Source organism: Gavia stellata, chromosome 25, assembly GCF_030936135.1.
Source record: "Gavia stellata isolate bGavSte3 chromosome 25, bGavSte3.hap2, whole genome shotgun sequence".
Taxonomy (NCBI): Eukaryota; Metazoa; Chordata; class Aves; order Gaviiformes; family Gaviidae; genus Gavia; species Gavia stellata.
The window spans coordinates 7,760,981-7,773,247 of record NC_082618.1 but is presented as its reverse complement, the minus strand read 5'-3'; the positions used below and the strand labels follow the sequence as shown (position 1 = coordinate 7,773,247).

The 12,267-nt window shown below is 67.3% G+C and overlaps 1 protein-coding gene across 1 annotated transcript in view; it reads left to right on the top strand.

The window, feature by feature from the left end:
• MYO18A (myosin XVIIIA) overlaps nt 1-12,267 on the top strand; it is a 33,312-nt gene that overhangs the window by 1,938 nt on the left and 19,107 nt on the right. Inside the window, exons 2-9 of the mRNA XM_059829216.1 lie at nt 8,822-8,909; nt 9,052-9,161; nt 9,237-9,413; nt 9,535-9,745; nt 10,029-10,171; nt 10,696-10,796; nt 10,890-10,953; nt 11,073-11,217. Of these exons, the coding sequence (XP_059685199.1) occupies nt 8,822-8,909; nt 9,052-9,161; nt 9,237-9,413; nt 9,535-9,745; nt 10,029-10,171; nt 10,696-10,796; nt 10,890-10,953; nt 11,073-11,217 (1,039 nt within the window). The remainder of the gene's footprint in view (nt 1-8,821; nt 8,910-9,051; nt 9,162-9,236; nt 9,414-9,534; nt 9,746-10,028; nt 10,172-10,695; nt 10,797-10,889; nt 10,954-11,072; nt 11,218-12,267) is intronic.

The window sequence follows — 12,267 nt, the reverse complement described above, 5'->3', positions numbered from 1 at the left end:
TAGGGAGAGGAGGGTGTCTGTACCCACAGAGCAGGTCACCTGAGACGGAGAGGGCTGTGCTGAGCATGGCAGGGACCCGTCCCCATGGGGTGGTGGTCGGGACGGAGCGAGGGTGGCTGTGGTGAGGCCGTGGCCGTGGGGCTCCATGTGCTCCTCGAGCAGGCGCCAGTGCTGCGGGGTGGAGTCTGCGCCGAGCTGGAGCTCTGGCTTTCTGGCAGCTCCTCCCCAGAGCCCGGCATGCATCACCAGGCGATGCCGGCTGTGCCGCTGGGAAAACCCCTGGCCGGATAACCCCATGGGGCTGGGGGACACGGCTGCTGCCCTTGCTGCAGCGCGCCGGCGTGGGAGCAGGTGCACATTCGATGCCAGCGTGCAGGGGCTGGCAAAGTGCTTGTGCCCGCCAAGAGCACGGTGCTGCGGCTGGGAAGGGGGAAAGAAGATGCCGGTGCCCTTGGGGCTGTTGGGGAGAGGCTGCAGCGTGCGGCCTCGCGCCGGGTCCTGGCATGGTTAGATGGCATCAGCTGGAGGAATCCGGCCAGAGGGGTGGCAGTGACTGTGTTTGTGGCATCTTTGGGTGCCACCACAGCATGGGCACCCCCGGCGCAGGATGCTGACCCCTCCTGTGCGGTGCAGGGGTGCACCGAGGGATGCGCCACAGATTTGCTGGTGCTGGGGAGCCGAGGCCGTGGTGCAGGGTGCGGTCAGGGGTCCCTCACCCGGAGGGGCCGTGCAAGGTGCCGGCGTGCAGGGAGGCCCGGCTCTCCCCCAGGCCCCGCTAAGCTCCCTGGAATGTTTCTGGTCCTAATTTAAATAAAAATGATCCTTTTTGAAACAGGAAATTATAGACATATTTTGGGCTGTTGCTCTGGAAGCCCCTCCCTGGCTGGAGCGGGGAGGGTGCCGGGCTCCCTCCGTTCTACGGGGGGTTTAACCCCCTCGGCGGGGACTGTGCTGAGCCGCCCTCGTCCCTGCGGACCCACACCACATCTGGGAAGGGGCAGCACCCGCCATATCTGGGGTGGCTGTCATTTCTGTGGGGTGCATGGGTGGATGGCCGGCGGCACAGCGTGGCTGGGCGTCGGGGACTGGGTGAAACCACTCCCCCATGTCCCAGCTTTGCTCCCGGCGCAGGGCAGCCAGGCTGGCTCGGCTCCACGCTTGTATTTATTTATTTACCAGCGAAATTCCTCTGGCAGGGCCCAGGCGTGCGCTGGCCGGGCAGAAATATTCCAGAAACGCCGCCGACCTCTCCAGAGCTTCGGCAGAACCGCAGGCATTCGGCAGCCGTGTCGGCAGCCGTGCCGGCAGACCCTGCGTGCCGTGCTCGCCCGCCAGCCACGGGTGCCCTGATCCCCAGAGGTCACTGTCCCCAGGGTGCGAGGCCACCGTGCCACGGCATGGCTGGGTGCCGGCTCTTTGCCGTGCCCCGTGTCCTACTGGGGACTCCGTGGGGAGGCGGAGGGGACATGAGGTGGGGTCTGCAGGACTCCCATCGTTCCGAAGGCGCTTTCTCCTTTTGTCACACTTCCTCCAGGGGAAGCTCTTGGCTTGGCTCTTCCTCTACCCTTGCTGTAGGGATGGTGCTGCTGGGGCATCCCCGGCGTGGGGGTCCCCACGGGGCCCTGGGTAGGTGGCTCGTGTCCAGCAGGCTAGTCCGCAGGGTTGGTGCATCTCCGCCGAAGTTCCCGGTGGAGGAACGAGAGGAATCTGCTGGCTGGGCAGGAGCACTGCCATGGCTGCACGGCCGGGCTGGGAGTCCCGGTGGAGATTGCCTGCGAGAGCCGGGCTTCTCCCTGCCGGGTGACTCCGTGCCCTGCCTCGGGGATGCTCGGGACCCCCCGGGAAGGCAACACCACGTTACATCGCCCGGGTCTGTGCGGGTTTGGCTCACCATGGAGGGGACTGTGGCGGCTCTGCGTGCTGCGGCTGGGCCAGTGCCCTTACCAAAGCCTCTTGTTCCTGCAGTCAGGGCATGTGCCTGTGACTTTTTGCTAATAACTCAGCGGCTGCCGCCAGCACTACCTGGGGACACGGCAGGCACCCTCCACTGCATCGTGCCAGCCCTGCCAAGGGTGTTTGCATGGCCTCTCCCCAGCGCCTGCCCAGTGCGGAGAGGGGTCCGGGCTGCCATGTGGTGCCAGCCCCGAGGCAGTTCGTCGAAACCTGGCATTAATGTGGGCCAGAAGGGAAGTGCCCCAGTGCTGGCATCCCCAGCATGGGGATTTCCAGCCCACCATTGGCACAGGCGTCCCAGTGAGGCCGGGACCCCCTGCTCCCTCCGGGAGCGGTTTTTGGCTCAGGGCATGTCTGCATCCCCAGGGTCGGGCAGGGACCGGCTCAGGCGCCAGCTGAGGTTCCCACCGTGTCCGGGTGGTCGCTGCCTCTCCTCCACGCCACCGGCACGCCTGGCTCCCTACCGCCGGCCTCCTCCCGGCAGGCTCCGCGCGGGGAGGCCCCCGGCCCCTTGTCTGCCATCCCGTTCCCGCTGTTTCCAGGGAGACCTTGGACCTCCAGAGGCAGCTTTGCCACGGAAGTGGCTTTATCGTGGACTTCCACACCGTGCCGGCGGCTGGCACACTTTTGTGGTGCTGGCCTTTGCCTCAGAGCGGGGGGCTGTCCGTCCCCGGAGCGTTTTGGGGGGCTGTTGTGTTCATGGGAAATCAAAGGGAGGAGCAAGCGGTGTCAGAGCTGCACTGTCCGGCACGATGCCGGACGGCGTGCTATGACACTGGGCACCCTGCTCCGACACCAGGCACCCCACCACAGGACCCCGGGGTGCAGGAGCGTGCAACCCTGTCCCTCGCGCCGCAGGACCCTCCCTGGCTCCCCCCAGCCCCGCAGCTGCGCTCGGCCCGGGGGCAGGCGGTGGGACGGAGGCCAGGCAGTTCCCCCCTGCAGCGCCGGGCTGCCGCAAGCCCACATCACTTCCTCCGGCGGCGGCGGCGGTGGTGGTGGTGGCGAGGCCCCGCTGCCCGCGTGTCCCCCCCCGGCGCTCCCTCCGGCTGCTGCGCGCGCCGGCGGGGCCCTCGCATTCCTTGGCTATTTTTAGGGTGGCCCTATCAGCCCAGCTGTCCCCGCGCCGCCGACTGCCGCCCCGCTAGTGCCTCTCCCACCGTGCTGCGCCACGCTTGCCCCAGCGGAAACCCCGCTCCTGGCTCTCCCCAACCCTGCGGTAAGGTGGGGACCCCCGGCATGACCGGCACGGCACAGGGGAACATGAGGGGGGCATGTGGGAGCCACTCCCAGCACCGGGGTTGGGGGCCACGAGGCTGTACCCCCTCCAGAGCGTTTTGGCGTCCGGGGGCTGTTTCTTGCAGCCCCCTGGGGACCCTCAACGCCAGTGCTCTCCAGAGAGCTTTGGGACGGTGCCAGGCTGCGTGGAGGTGGGAGCGCCGTGGGCAGAGGGTTTGGGGTCTCTGGCCCACGGGCAGGTTCGTGTCCGCACCCCCGTGCCCAGCCCATGCTCCGGGTGCTGGTGTTTCGCACTGTGGTGACAGGGGGGTACAGGGGACTGCTCCAGGACGGGGCGACGTACCCCCGGACAGGCGGGTTGGTTTGGTGGCCGGGTGCTCCTCTGTGCCGTGCCCAGCCCTGGGAAGGGGAGTTCTGCCCGACGGCCCCGGGTGTGACCCCCCTGGATTTCAGAGCACGGCGCTAGCCGGGGTGGTGGGTCCCCACCGGACCTGCCTGCCTGCTGGCACAGGGTCAGGCTCAGAATAAACCCCGGCTGTCAGGGCAAGCAGGGCGCCCGGGGCAGAAAATATCCCTTCCCTCACCCTGGCATTTGCTTACTGCAGCGGTCTGGCCCGCCCAGGGGGGAAAACTGGGGCACGGTCCTGTGGGCTGACTAAAGGGGCTTTTTTTGCACAATAAGTTTTGTCGGGTCTTAGCCTGGCTACCTGCCTGTCCCCAGAGCCCTTCCTATAGGCACTGCCTGTTCGTATGCCGAGCAGGGCCAGGCGGGCTCAGACCCCCATTCCCGGGGGTCCTGGGCTCCCAGGGATGGCGGGGAAGGGCACGTGCTTGTACACTGTGCCATGGTTCAGCATCCTGAGTGCTGGCCCCGGCCCATCTCACCTCTCCCTCTCTCCCCAGCCAGGGCTGCGGCTCCATGAGACATCGCCATGGCGTTTTCATCCCGGTTTGCATTCTGGGAGCAGAAGGGAAGTCTCTCGCGCATTTGCCTGCACCCCACATTCGGGTCACGCTGCTACACGCTGCCGACCAGCTCCCCCAGTTTGCCCAGTACCAGCACCACATTTGGAGTGATGCTCCCAGCCTCTCGCTGCGCTGCTGTGCTGAGCAAACGGGGAGCTGCCCCGCGCCCCACCGCAGCACGGCTGGGGTCACCGATGTGGCCACGCATGTGATTACTAACACCATCACTAACGACCGCTTTGCGAGCGGCTGGTGCAGCCCCTAACATGGTGTGAGCCACCTCAGTGCCGCCGGCCAGCCCCGAGCACTTGCAGGAGCTGTGCGATGGCGAGTCGGGGAGCGTTGCCCACGGGGTGCACCACATGCGGTGCTACGGCTGAGTCCTGGAGCTCAGAGACACGGCCCAGGGCAGGGGAGGGTTTGGCTGCCCACCCCCCCAGAGACAGGGAGGGAGCTGGCACATCCCGCGGTGCGGCTGCCACAGAGATTAGCTGGTGACACTTAAAACGTGCTGTGACGCCCGGTGGGGTGACGTGCAGAAAAGCAGAGCCCCCGTGGGAACCAGCGACGGGGCTCTATGTGCCTGGACGCTCACCAGCTGCACGCGAGGATTGGGCCCCGGCCAGGAGGGCAGAGCACTTTCCTCTCCCACCTTTGGGGTCTGCCATACCCAGGGCGCATCTCTGCGCTTCCCCCACTTTTTCAGCCACCGGGAAACCTGGAAGGACACACGTCCTCGTCTCTGGGACTGCAATGGGCTGCAAATTGGGGCTGTTTCATGCAGCAGTCTCCTGCCCCCCTGGCATGCAGTGATGGTCCCAGTGGCTTTTCCTGGTCCCTGTGGCTTTTCCGGCAGTGAGGCCCTGCGATGGGCTGAAACACGCTCCTCTTGTTTGTCTGACCCTCAGGTCAAGGACGAGGACAAATCCTCAGCTGTGAAAAGACCCGGGAAGGAGGATGGGGCTGTAAGTGTCGCAGGGCACGGGCAGGGTGGAGCTGTGTTGGAGATGGGGCTCGCCCTTGCTGGGGACAGACCCCATGCCAAGGCTTGGGGACATCACAGAGGGTCATGGGCTCAGCATCCCGCCCCGGTCCCTGGGGAGCGCTCGTGGCCGCTCCAGGGCAGCGTGTGGAGGGTGGTGGCAGTTTCTGGCAGGGGTGCCTGGCTGTCGGTGTGCAGTGACCTCTCCCCTCCGCCCCCCTGGGGCTTGTCCCTGCCCTGCACACCCCAGTGGGACTGTGGGTCGGCGCCCACCCTGTGATTACAGTGCTGGCTCCCACGCTGCCCACCAAAGCTGTCGGCGGAGGAAATCTTGCGGCTTGCCCTGCGTGTCGCAGAAGCTGCTGATGCCCTGAGTTTTACCTCCGTACTGGCAGCCTGAGGGTCGATGGGTCCCTGTGTGTGGTGCCGGCGAGGTCACCATCGCTCCTTGCCCTGGGTCCGGTGCGGGGCTGTAGGTTGGCTGGGGAAGGGGACTGGGTGCTGCGTCCCTCGGTGCGGGGGTTTGGCCGGGAGCTGTGCTCCCGTGGCAGGGCACGAGGCCCCGGGCACCGCCATCTCCCAAGCAGTAGGTGCTTGTGGTGGCAGGCATCGCACTGCTGGACCTCTGCTCACACTGGTGTTCTTGCGGCTGCAGTCAGAGAGCCCAAAGGATGCCATGTCTGCGCCCCCAAATCCCGAGCCCCCGAAGAGCCCTGAGCCACCCGCCGGGCGAGGGAAGAGCCCAGAGCCGGTGCTGAACGGGGCAGCCGTGAACGGGCTGGAGGGCCCGGCCGCCGAGGCACAGGGGGACGACAGCCAGGGGCTGTCCCGCCGCAGGGTGGTCCGGGTGGTGCGCAAGGTGGTCCGCAAAGTCCTGCCGGGGGAGGACACCGGCAGTGCCAAGGAGCCGGGGCGAGACGCCAAGTCTCCCGAGCCGGTGCCACCCCCCAGGAAGGAGGAGACGGGCCGTCCCACCATCCCAGCTCCCCCCGCCGCACCGCCTCCCCCCGCCCTGCCAGCAGCCCCCGCCAAGCCGGAGCCCAAGGATGAGATCTCAACAGGGCTCAAAACCCTCATGGCGAAGGGCAAAACCAAAGAGCACCGGCCGCGGCTCCGGCCGGGGGACAGGCGGGAGGAGACGTCCCCTGAGCCGGCTGGGGGGGACGCGAAGCCGTCCCTGTCCCCGGGTGCTGAAGCCAAGCCAGAGCCACCGGTGCAGCCTTCGGGAGGGAAAGCGGAGCCGGCAAAAGCGTCTGCTCCAAAACCCACCGCCCTGGAGAGGCACAAGGTACCGGTGTGTACACGGTGGGGGATGCTCTAACACGGTGGTAGGGTTGTGCCACCCAACGCGGCATGGTGTGAGCTCACCCGCATGGTTTGCAGTGGTTTTGGCGTGTGCGGTGCCAGGGAGGGGTCACTTTTCAGGGCAGTTGTGTGTGCTGCGGCTGCCCAGTCATGCTGCCCCTTGTCTCCCCCCTGGCTCGTGTGGAGAAGAAGCTGCAGCCTGGCGAGAAGCGGTCGACCCCGGTGAAAACCACCCCAGCACCCCCCCAGCAGGTGTGCGGGAGCAGGGACCCAAGTCCTCGGGCATTGCGGGGTATCCCCCGGTACGCCGGCTATGCCGGCCTCGGCACCCATGGGTCTGCGCCAGCCTTCGCCCCGGTACCCACCCCGAGCACCAGTGGGCTGCAGGGCTGGGAAAGCCTCTGCGATAGCCCCTCTGGCGCCTGCGTGCCATGAGCACTGGGCCGGCGGGGGCTGTGGTGCCGGCGGGGGCTGCGGGGCTGCCGGCCTGGTGCTAATGGTGCTCTGCCTCCAGGCTGCCCCCGGCCCCGCATCCCGGCTGAGCCCGTCGGAGGAGGCGCAGCGCCGGCTGGAGAGGATCTTCACCACTTCTGTAATTCCAGGGGCGTTGGCGCTTGCGTGCTGCCCCCCCGGGGACAGGGATGCGTGGGCAGCTTGCAGCTGCCCCGGCCGTGCCATGTGCTCCGCGTGGGGTGATTGTACCCCTGTGCCTGGCCACTAGCCCCATGGTCCCTCTCTGGGTGGCACCGACAGCAGGGGATGGATGACTGGGGATGCCAGGGGATGCCGGTGGGTTTGGGGTCACTGCCCGGACCAGCGTGCCCGGCTGTGGGGAGCTGCGATGCCCAGCAGCCCCCGCTGTTGGCATCCCTGCGGCAGCCTGGGCACAGCTGCCCGTGGCTGGGGCGATGCCCAGGCAGTGCCGGGGGGGTTGTGGCCGTGCCTGGGCCCCGTGGTGCGTGGCGGTGCTGCTGCAGCTCTCTGCCTCTCACCCCTTCTCTTCTCCTTTCTCTCCTCCTTCCTTGCTGCCGTTAGCTGGACCCCGCCGCCTCTGCCTCGGCACCCAGCCAGGTACCGTACCCCCATCCTCAGGAGCCCTCTGCCTCTGCCGGCGACCCCCCGCCATCCTCTGTCTGCCGCTGGGCTGGCGTCTGCGCCCGCGCCTCATGCTGGAGCGTAAGGCTTTCCCCGTCCCACCCTGCTCCATGGGCTGCCGTGTCACCCACGGAGCCAGAGGGTGCCAGAGCAGCCAGGGCTGGGTGCCTCTCACCAGCGGGGCCGTGCCGGGGAGCCGGGCATCCTGGGAGGGTGCTCTCGGTGGAGGTGGCACAGCTGGGGCGGGCAGGGGTGCAGAGCAGGACAGAAAGGGGCAGAGCACCCAGTACAGGTAGGATGCATGGCTTATGCCGGAGCAGCCGTGGCAAGCAGTGCTGGCCAGGCTTGCAGCAGGTTGGCGTGGTGGCCCCCAACCCTGGGGACTTTGGTGGTGGGGCCTCGTGGCCGATGTCCTTCCCAGCTCCGTGCGTCCCCAGTGCTGCGCTGGACCTGCCGCTCCGCTGGCCGCAGCAGTGGCCCTCACCAGGAGTGCCCATGGGGTTTGGCACGGTGGCACTTTGCCCCCGCTCACTTCCCCCCGATGCTTTCTGTGCTGTCTGCGGGGCAGAGGTTAACCCTTCTCGCCTTCACCCCCTGTCTCTCGGCCTCGCCAGGGTCAAGTGGACGATGCCCCAGCAGCCCCCTTTGGCCCCGTCCCTGCTGCAGCTCAGGTTTGGCTTTGGGGCTTGCCCTGCTCGTTGGTGGCGGGGACATCCCCGCTGTGCCGGCCATGCCAGCCTGGCATTTCCCGTGCCGCGGTACTCTGCCATCACTGTGCCATGTCCTGTGTCCCTCCATTATGTCCCTGCAGCGTGTCCTGTATCCCTACAGCGTGTCCCCGCCCTGTGTTCCTGCAGCATGTCCCATGTCCCCACAGCATGCCCGGTGTCCCTGCATCCCAGCACGTGGCTGGCATGGGTACCTGCTCTCTGGATTGTGGTTTGGGAGCTCGGCCCCTCCGGGCTTGCCCAAGGTGGCTGTAGTGAATGCGTTCTTGGGCCACTGTGACTTCATGTCCACCCCAAGCCATGGCAGGGCCCTGGTGGTCTCTGCGGCCCCGAGCCCACTGGGGTCCCTGGAGGCAGCGGGCAAGCCGGGGACACGTGCCAGGAGGGCTTGGGGCTCGCAGAGGGTGGCTGTGGCTGCCTGGCACGTGGCCAGGGTGCCCTTGGGGCTGCAGGGTGGCCAGGCAGCCCTGCTCTCTCCAGCCCCAGGGATGTGGGGAGGGGACGAGATGGTGGGCAGGTGACCACGACCACCCCACATCCCACTGTCCCGCAGGCCAAGACGGAGGAGCAGATAGCGGCCGAGGAGGCCTGGTACGAGACCGAGAAGGTGTGGCTGGTGCACAGGGATGGCTTCTCCTTGGGTGAGTCGGGGGTCAGCCCAGTGCCACCGGGACACGGGGTGCCCTGTCCTCCCCATGGCACAGCGAGCCCCTCCTGGCCTGGCCACGGTGTCCCCAAGGGGCTGCCAGCACGGCCCCGCTGAGTGCCCTGTGCCCCTCGCAGGCAGCCAGCTGCGGCCGGAGGAGGGCAGCCCCCTGCCCGAGGGCAAGGTGAAGGTGAAGCTGGACCACGACGGAGCCGTCCTGGAGGTGGAGGAGGACGATGTGGAGAAGGTAGGGCCGCGGGGTGGGGGACGGTGGGGCAGACCCCCGTTCCCCACCTGACGCGCCCCCCCACCTCGCTGCCAGGCAAACCCGCCCTCCTGTGACCGCGTGGAGGACCTGGCCAGCCTCCTCTACCTCAACGAGTCCAGCGTGCTGCACACGCTGCGGCAGCGCTACGGCGGCAACCTTCTGCACACCTACGCCGGCCCCACCATGGTCATCATCAACCCACTGAGCTCCCCCTCCATGTACTCCGAGAAGGTGACCCTGCTGCCGGGGGGGCACCGGAGGGGACAGGCGGCTGGGAGCCATGCCACCGTGCAGAGGGAGCTGGTGGGGGTGGCAGGGTGCTGACCCTTGCCTGCTTCTCGCCCCCCGCCAGGTCATGCACATGTTCAAAGGGTGCCGCAGGGAGGACACGTCCCCGCACATCTACGCGGTGGCCCAGGCCGCCTACCGCAGCATGCTGATGAGTCGCCAGGACCAGGCGGTCGTGCTGCTGGGTGCCAGTGGCAGCGGCAAAACCACCAACTGCCAGCACCTTGTCCAGTACCTCGCCACCATCGCCGGCAGCACCGGCAAGGTCTTCTCCGGTGAGTCCTCGGCAGGGCGCGGGGTCCCCGTGCCACCTGCGCACGCCCCTTGCTTTGCGGTCACAGCCCTCCGCAGCCTCCCGCACCCGTTGGCGGCTGGCCGGACACCATGCCACACGGCGTGCTTTCACCTTCTCACGCTGCTCCCTTTACCGCGCTCTCGAGGGCTGCTGCGGCGTAGAGCACGGCACAGGAGCAGCAGCGCTTGCCTGGCCGGTGGTGCCGGTTCTGGCCGCCTGCCACACTGCCCCTGCACCCCACCGCCCCGCTTCTCTTCCCGCAGCGGAGAAGTGGCAGGCTCTCTACACCATCTTGGAGGCTTTTGGCAATAGCAGCACCGGCATGAACGGCAACGCCACCCGCTTCTCCCAGATCATCTCTCTGGACTTCGACCAGGCTGGGCAGGTGGCATCTGCCTCCGTACAGGTGAGGGGGCCAGGGTGGCCCCCCCGGCACGGGAGCTAGTCCATCCTCACTGGGGCATTTCCTCCCGGCAGCCTGGATGCGTGCTAGCCTGTGAGCTCTGCTGCAGACCGCCAGCGGCTGCCCGGCCGTGCTCGCAGCGCTTAGCAGCCAGGCATCCCGCTCTCGTCTTTGTTCGCACCCAGACGTGTGCAGATCAGATCGACTCCCCGTCCTTGCTTGAATTAGCCCCGACATCAGGGTGTCTTTCTCCCAGATGCCGTCCTGGTACAATAACAGCAGAGCTCTTAAAATTCAACAGAGCCACTTCGTGCTCCTGTAGTAGCAGACACCCCAGGAGAGGGGATGCTCACAGGTCTCTTAGACGACGTTTGCATTCATACGATGCCCTGCGGTGGGCAGGAGACCCTCGCGTCTCTGCGGGGACCCTGGGCTGGCAGCAAGGATGAGGCCAGGGTGGGCCATGGGGGTCTCGGGGGGGGAACATGGACCTTGGGGACGGTTCCCAACCCTCCCACCTCTGTTAGACGCTGCTGCTGGAGAAGCTGCGTGTCGCCAAGCGCCCGGCCAACGAGGCCACCTTCAATGTCTTCTACTACCTGCTGGCCTGCTCCGACAGCGCCCTGCGGTGAGCTGGGGCGGGGTGAGGGCATGGCCCCTGGCCCGGGAAGGGTCTCCGGGGTCTCCCACGTGGGGCCAATCTCGGTGTTTATCCCCACAGGACTGAGCTTCACTTCAACCACCTGGCAGAGAACAACGTCTTCGGCATCGTGCCCCTCTCCAAGGTCGCTGCTGTGGGGCTGGGTGGGGGGCTGCGGCGGGGGACCGCGTCCCCTGGCCCATTCGGGTGCAGGGGGAGGCAGAGCCAGGCTCCCACACCGATGGCTCCCGTTGCTCTCCGCAGCCAGAGGAAAAGCAGAAGGCAACCCAGCAGTTCAACAAGCTCCAGGCTGCCATGAAGGTGATGGGCATCTCTGGCGATGAGCAGAAGGCCTTCTGGCTCATCCTGGGGGCCATTTATCATCTGGGGGCTGCCGGGGCCACCAAAGGTAATGAGCTGTTCAGGGCTGGGAGGCATTAACGAGCCGAGGCGCGGGGCTGATGGCTGCATGGGGTCCCAGAGCAATCGCTGGCACCTCAGCACCTTGCAAACACCCCCCCTCCCAGTGTGGCTGAGCCCTGGGGGGGTGTTTGGGGCTGTGCCAGCTGAGGGACAGTGCCCTGCCACCCTGGGCGCTCTGGGGCACCCGGCTTTGCCCTCTCGGTTGGGGTGGTCTCACTGGCTGGTGGGAATCGAACACCCCCAGACCCTGGGCTGGCCCCTGCCAACTTGGGGGACTGGGGGCCTGGCTGAGGCTGAGGGAGTTGGGGGGGGGTGTGTCCCCCCTATTCTCAGGGTAACACCTCTCCCCCCTGTCCTCCCCGCAGAGCCACTGGCGGACGGAGCCGGTAATCAGAGCTGCGGGGGGCTCTGCTCCGGGTGGTGCCGCGCGGTGCTGGTTTCGGGGCTGAAATGGGGGCTTGGGATGCTGCTGGTGTGTCAGGACCAACCTTGACCCCTGGCTGGGCCCTGGCAGCCCCAAATTTGCCTGCTGCCCATCAGGACCCCCCCGACTCGGTCCTATTGGCACCGTTGGTGGCGTGGGGCAGGGCTGCCCCAGCACCCAGGGCTCACCGTCGGCTGCAGGGCTTGCTCTGACGGGCACCGGCTTTGCTCTCCATCCCTGGGGGCGTTGAGTTGGGCTTCATGGGGCTGCTTTTCTCCCCCTGGGGCTTTTGCCTTCCCCCCGTGGCCACTGGAAGCCCCCGGGGTGCTACAGGCTGGTGGGAGGGCCTGGGCACGGCACACCCGAAATGGGCACCTGGAGCTGGTGGCTGCACCGAGGGAATTTGCAGTCCTGGTGGAAAAGATGAGTGTGGGATGGAGAGATAGAGGCCGGAGGGGTCTCGGGGGCGCAGTGGGGTGCAGTGCTGGCCCATGGGGTGCTTCGAGGCACTAGAGGGCAGCAGGGCCCCGCTGCAGCCACCGCGCCGGGATGCTCCGGCGGTTTGGGAGCCTCTTCGTGGGGGCCTGCTGGGGGGGAACCCCAGATCCTGCT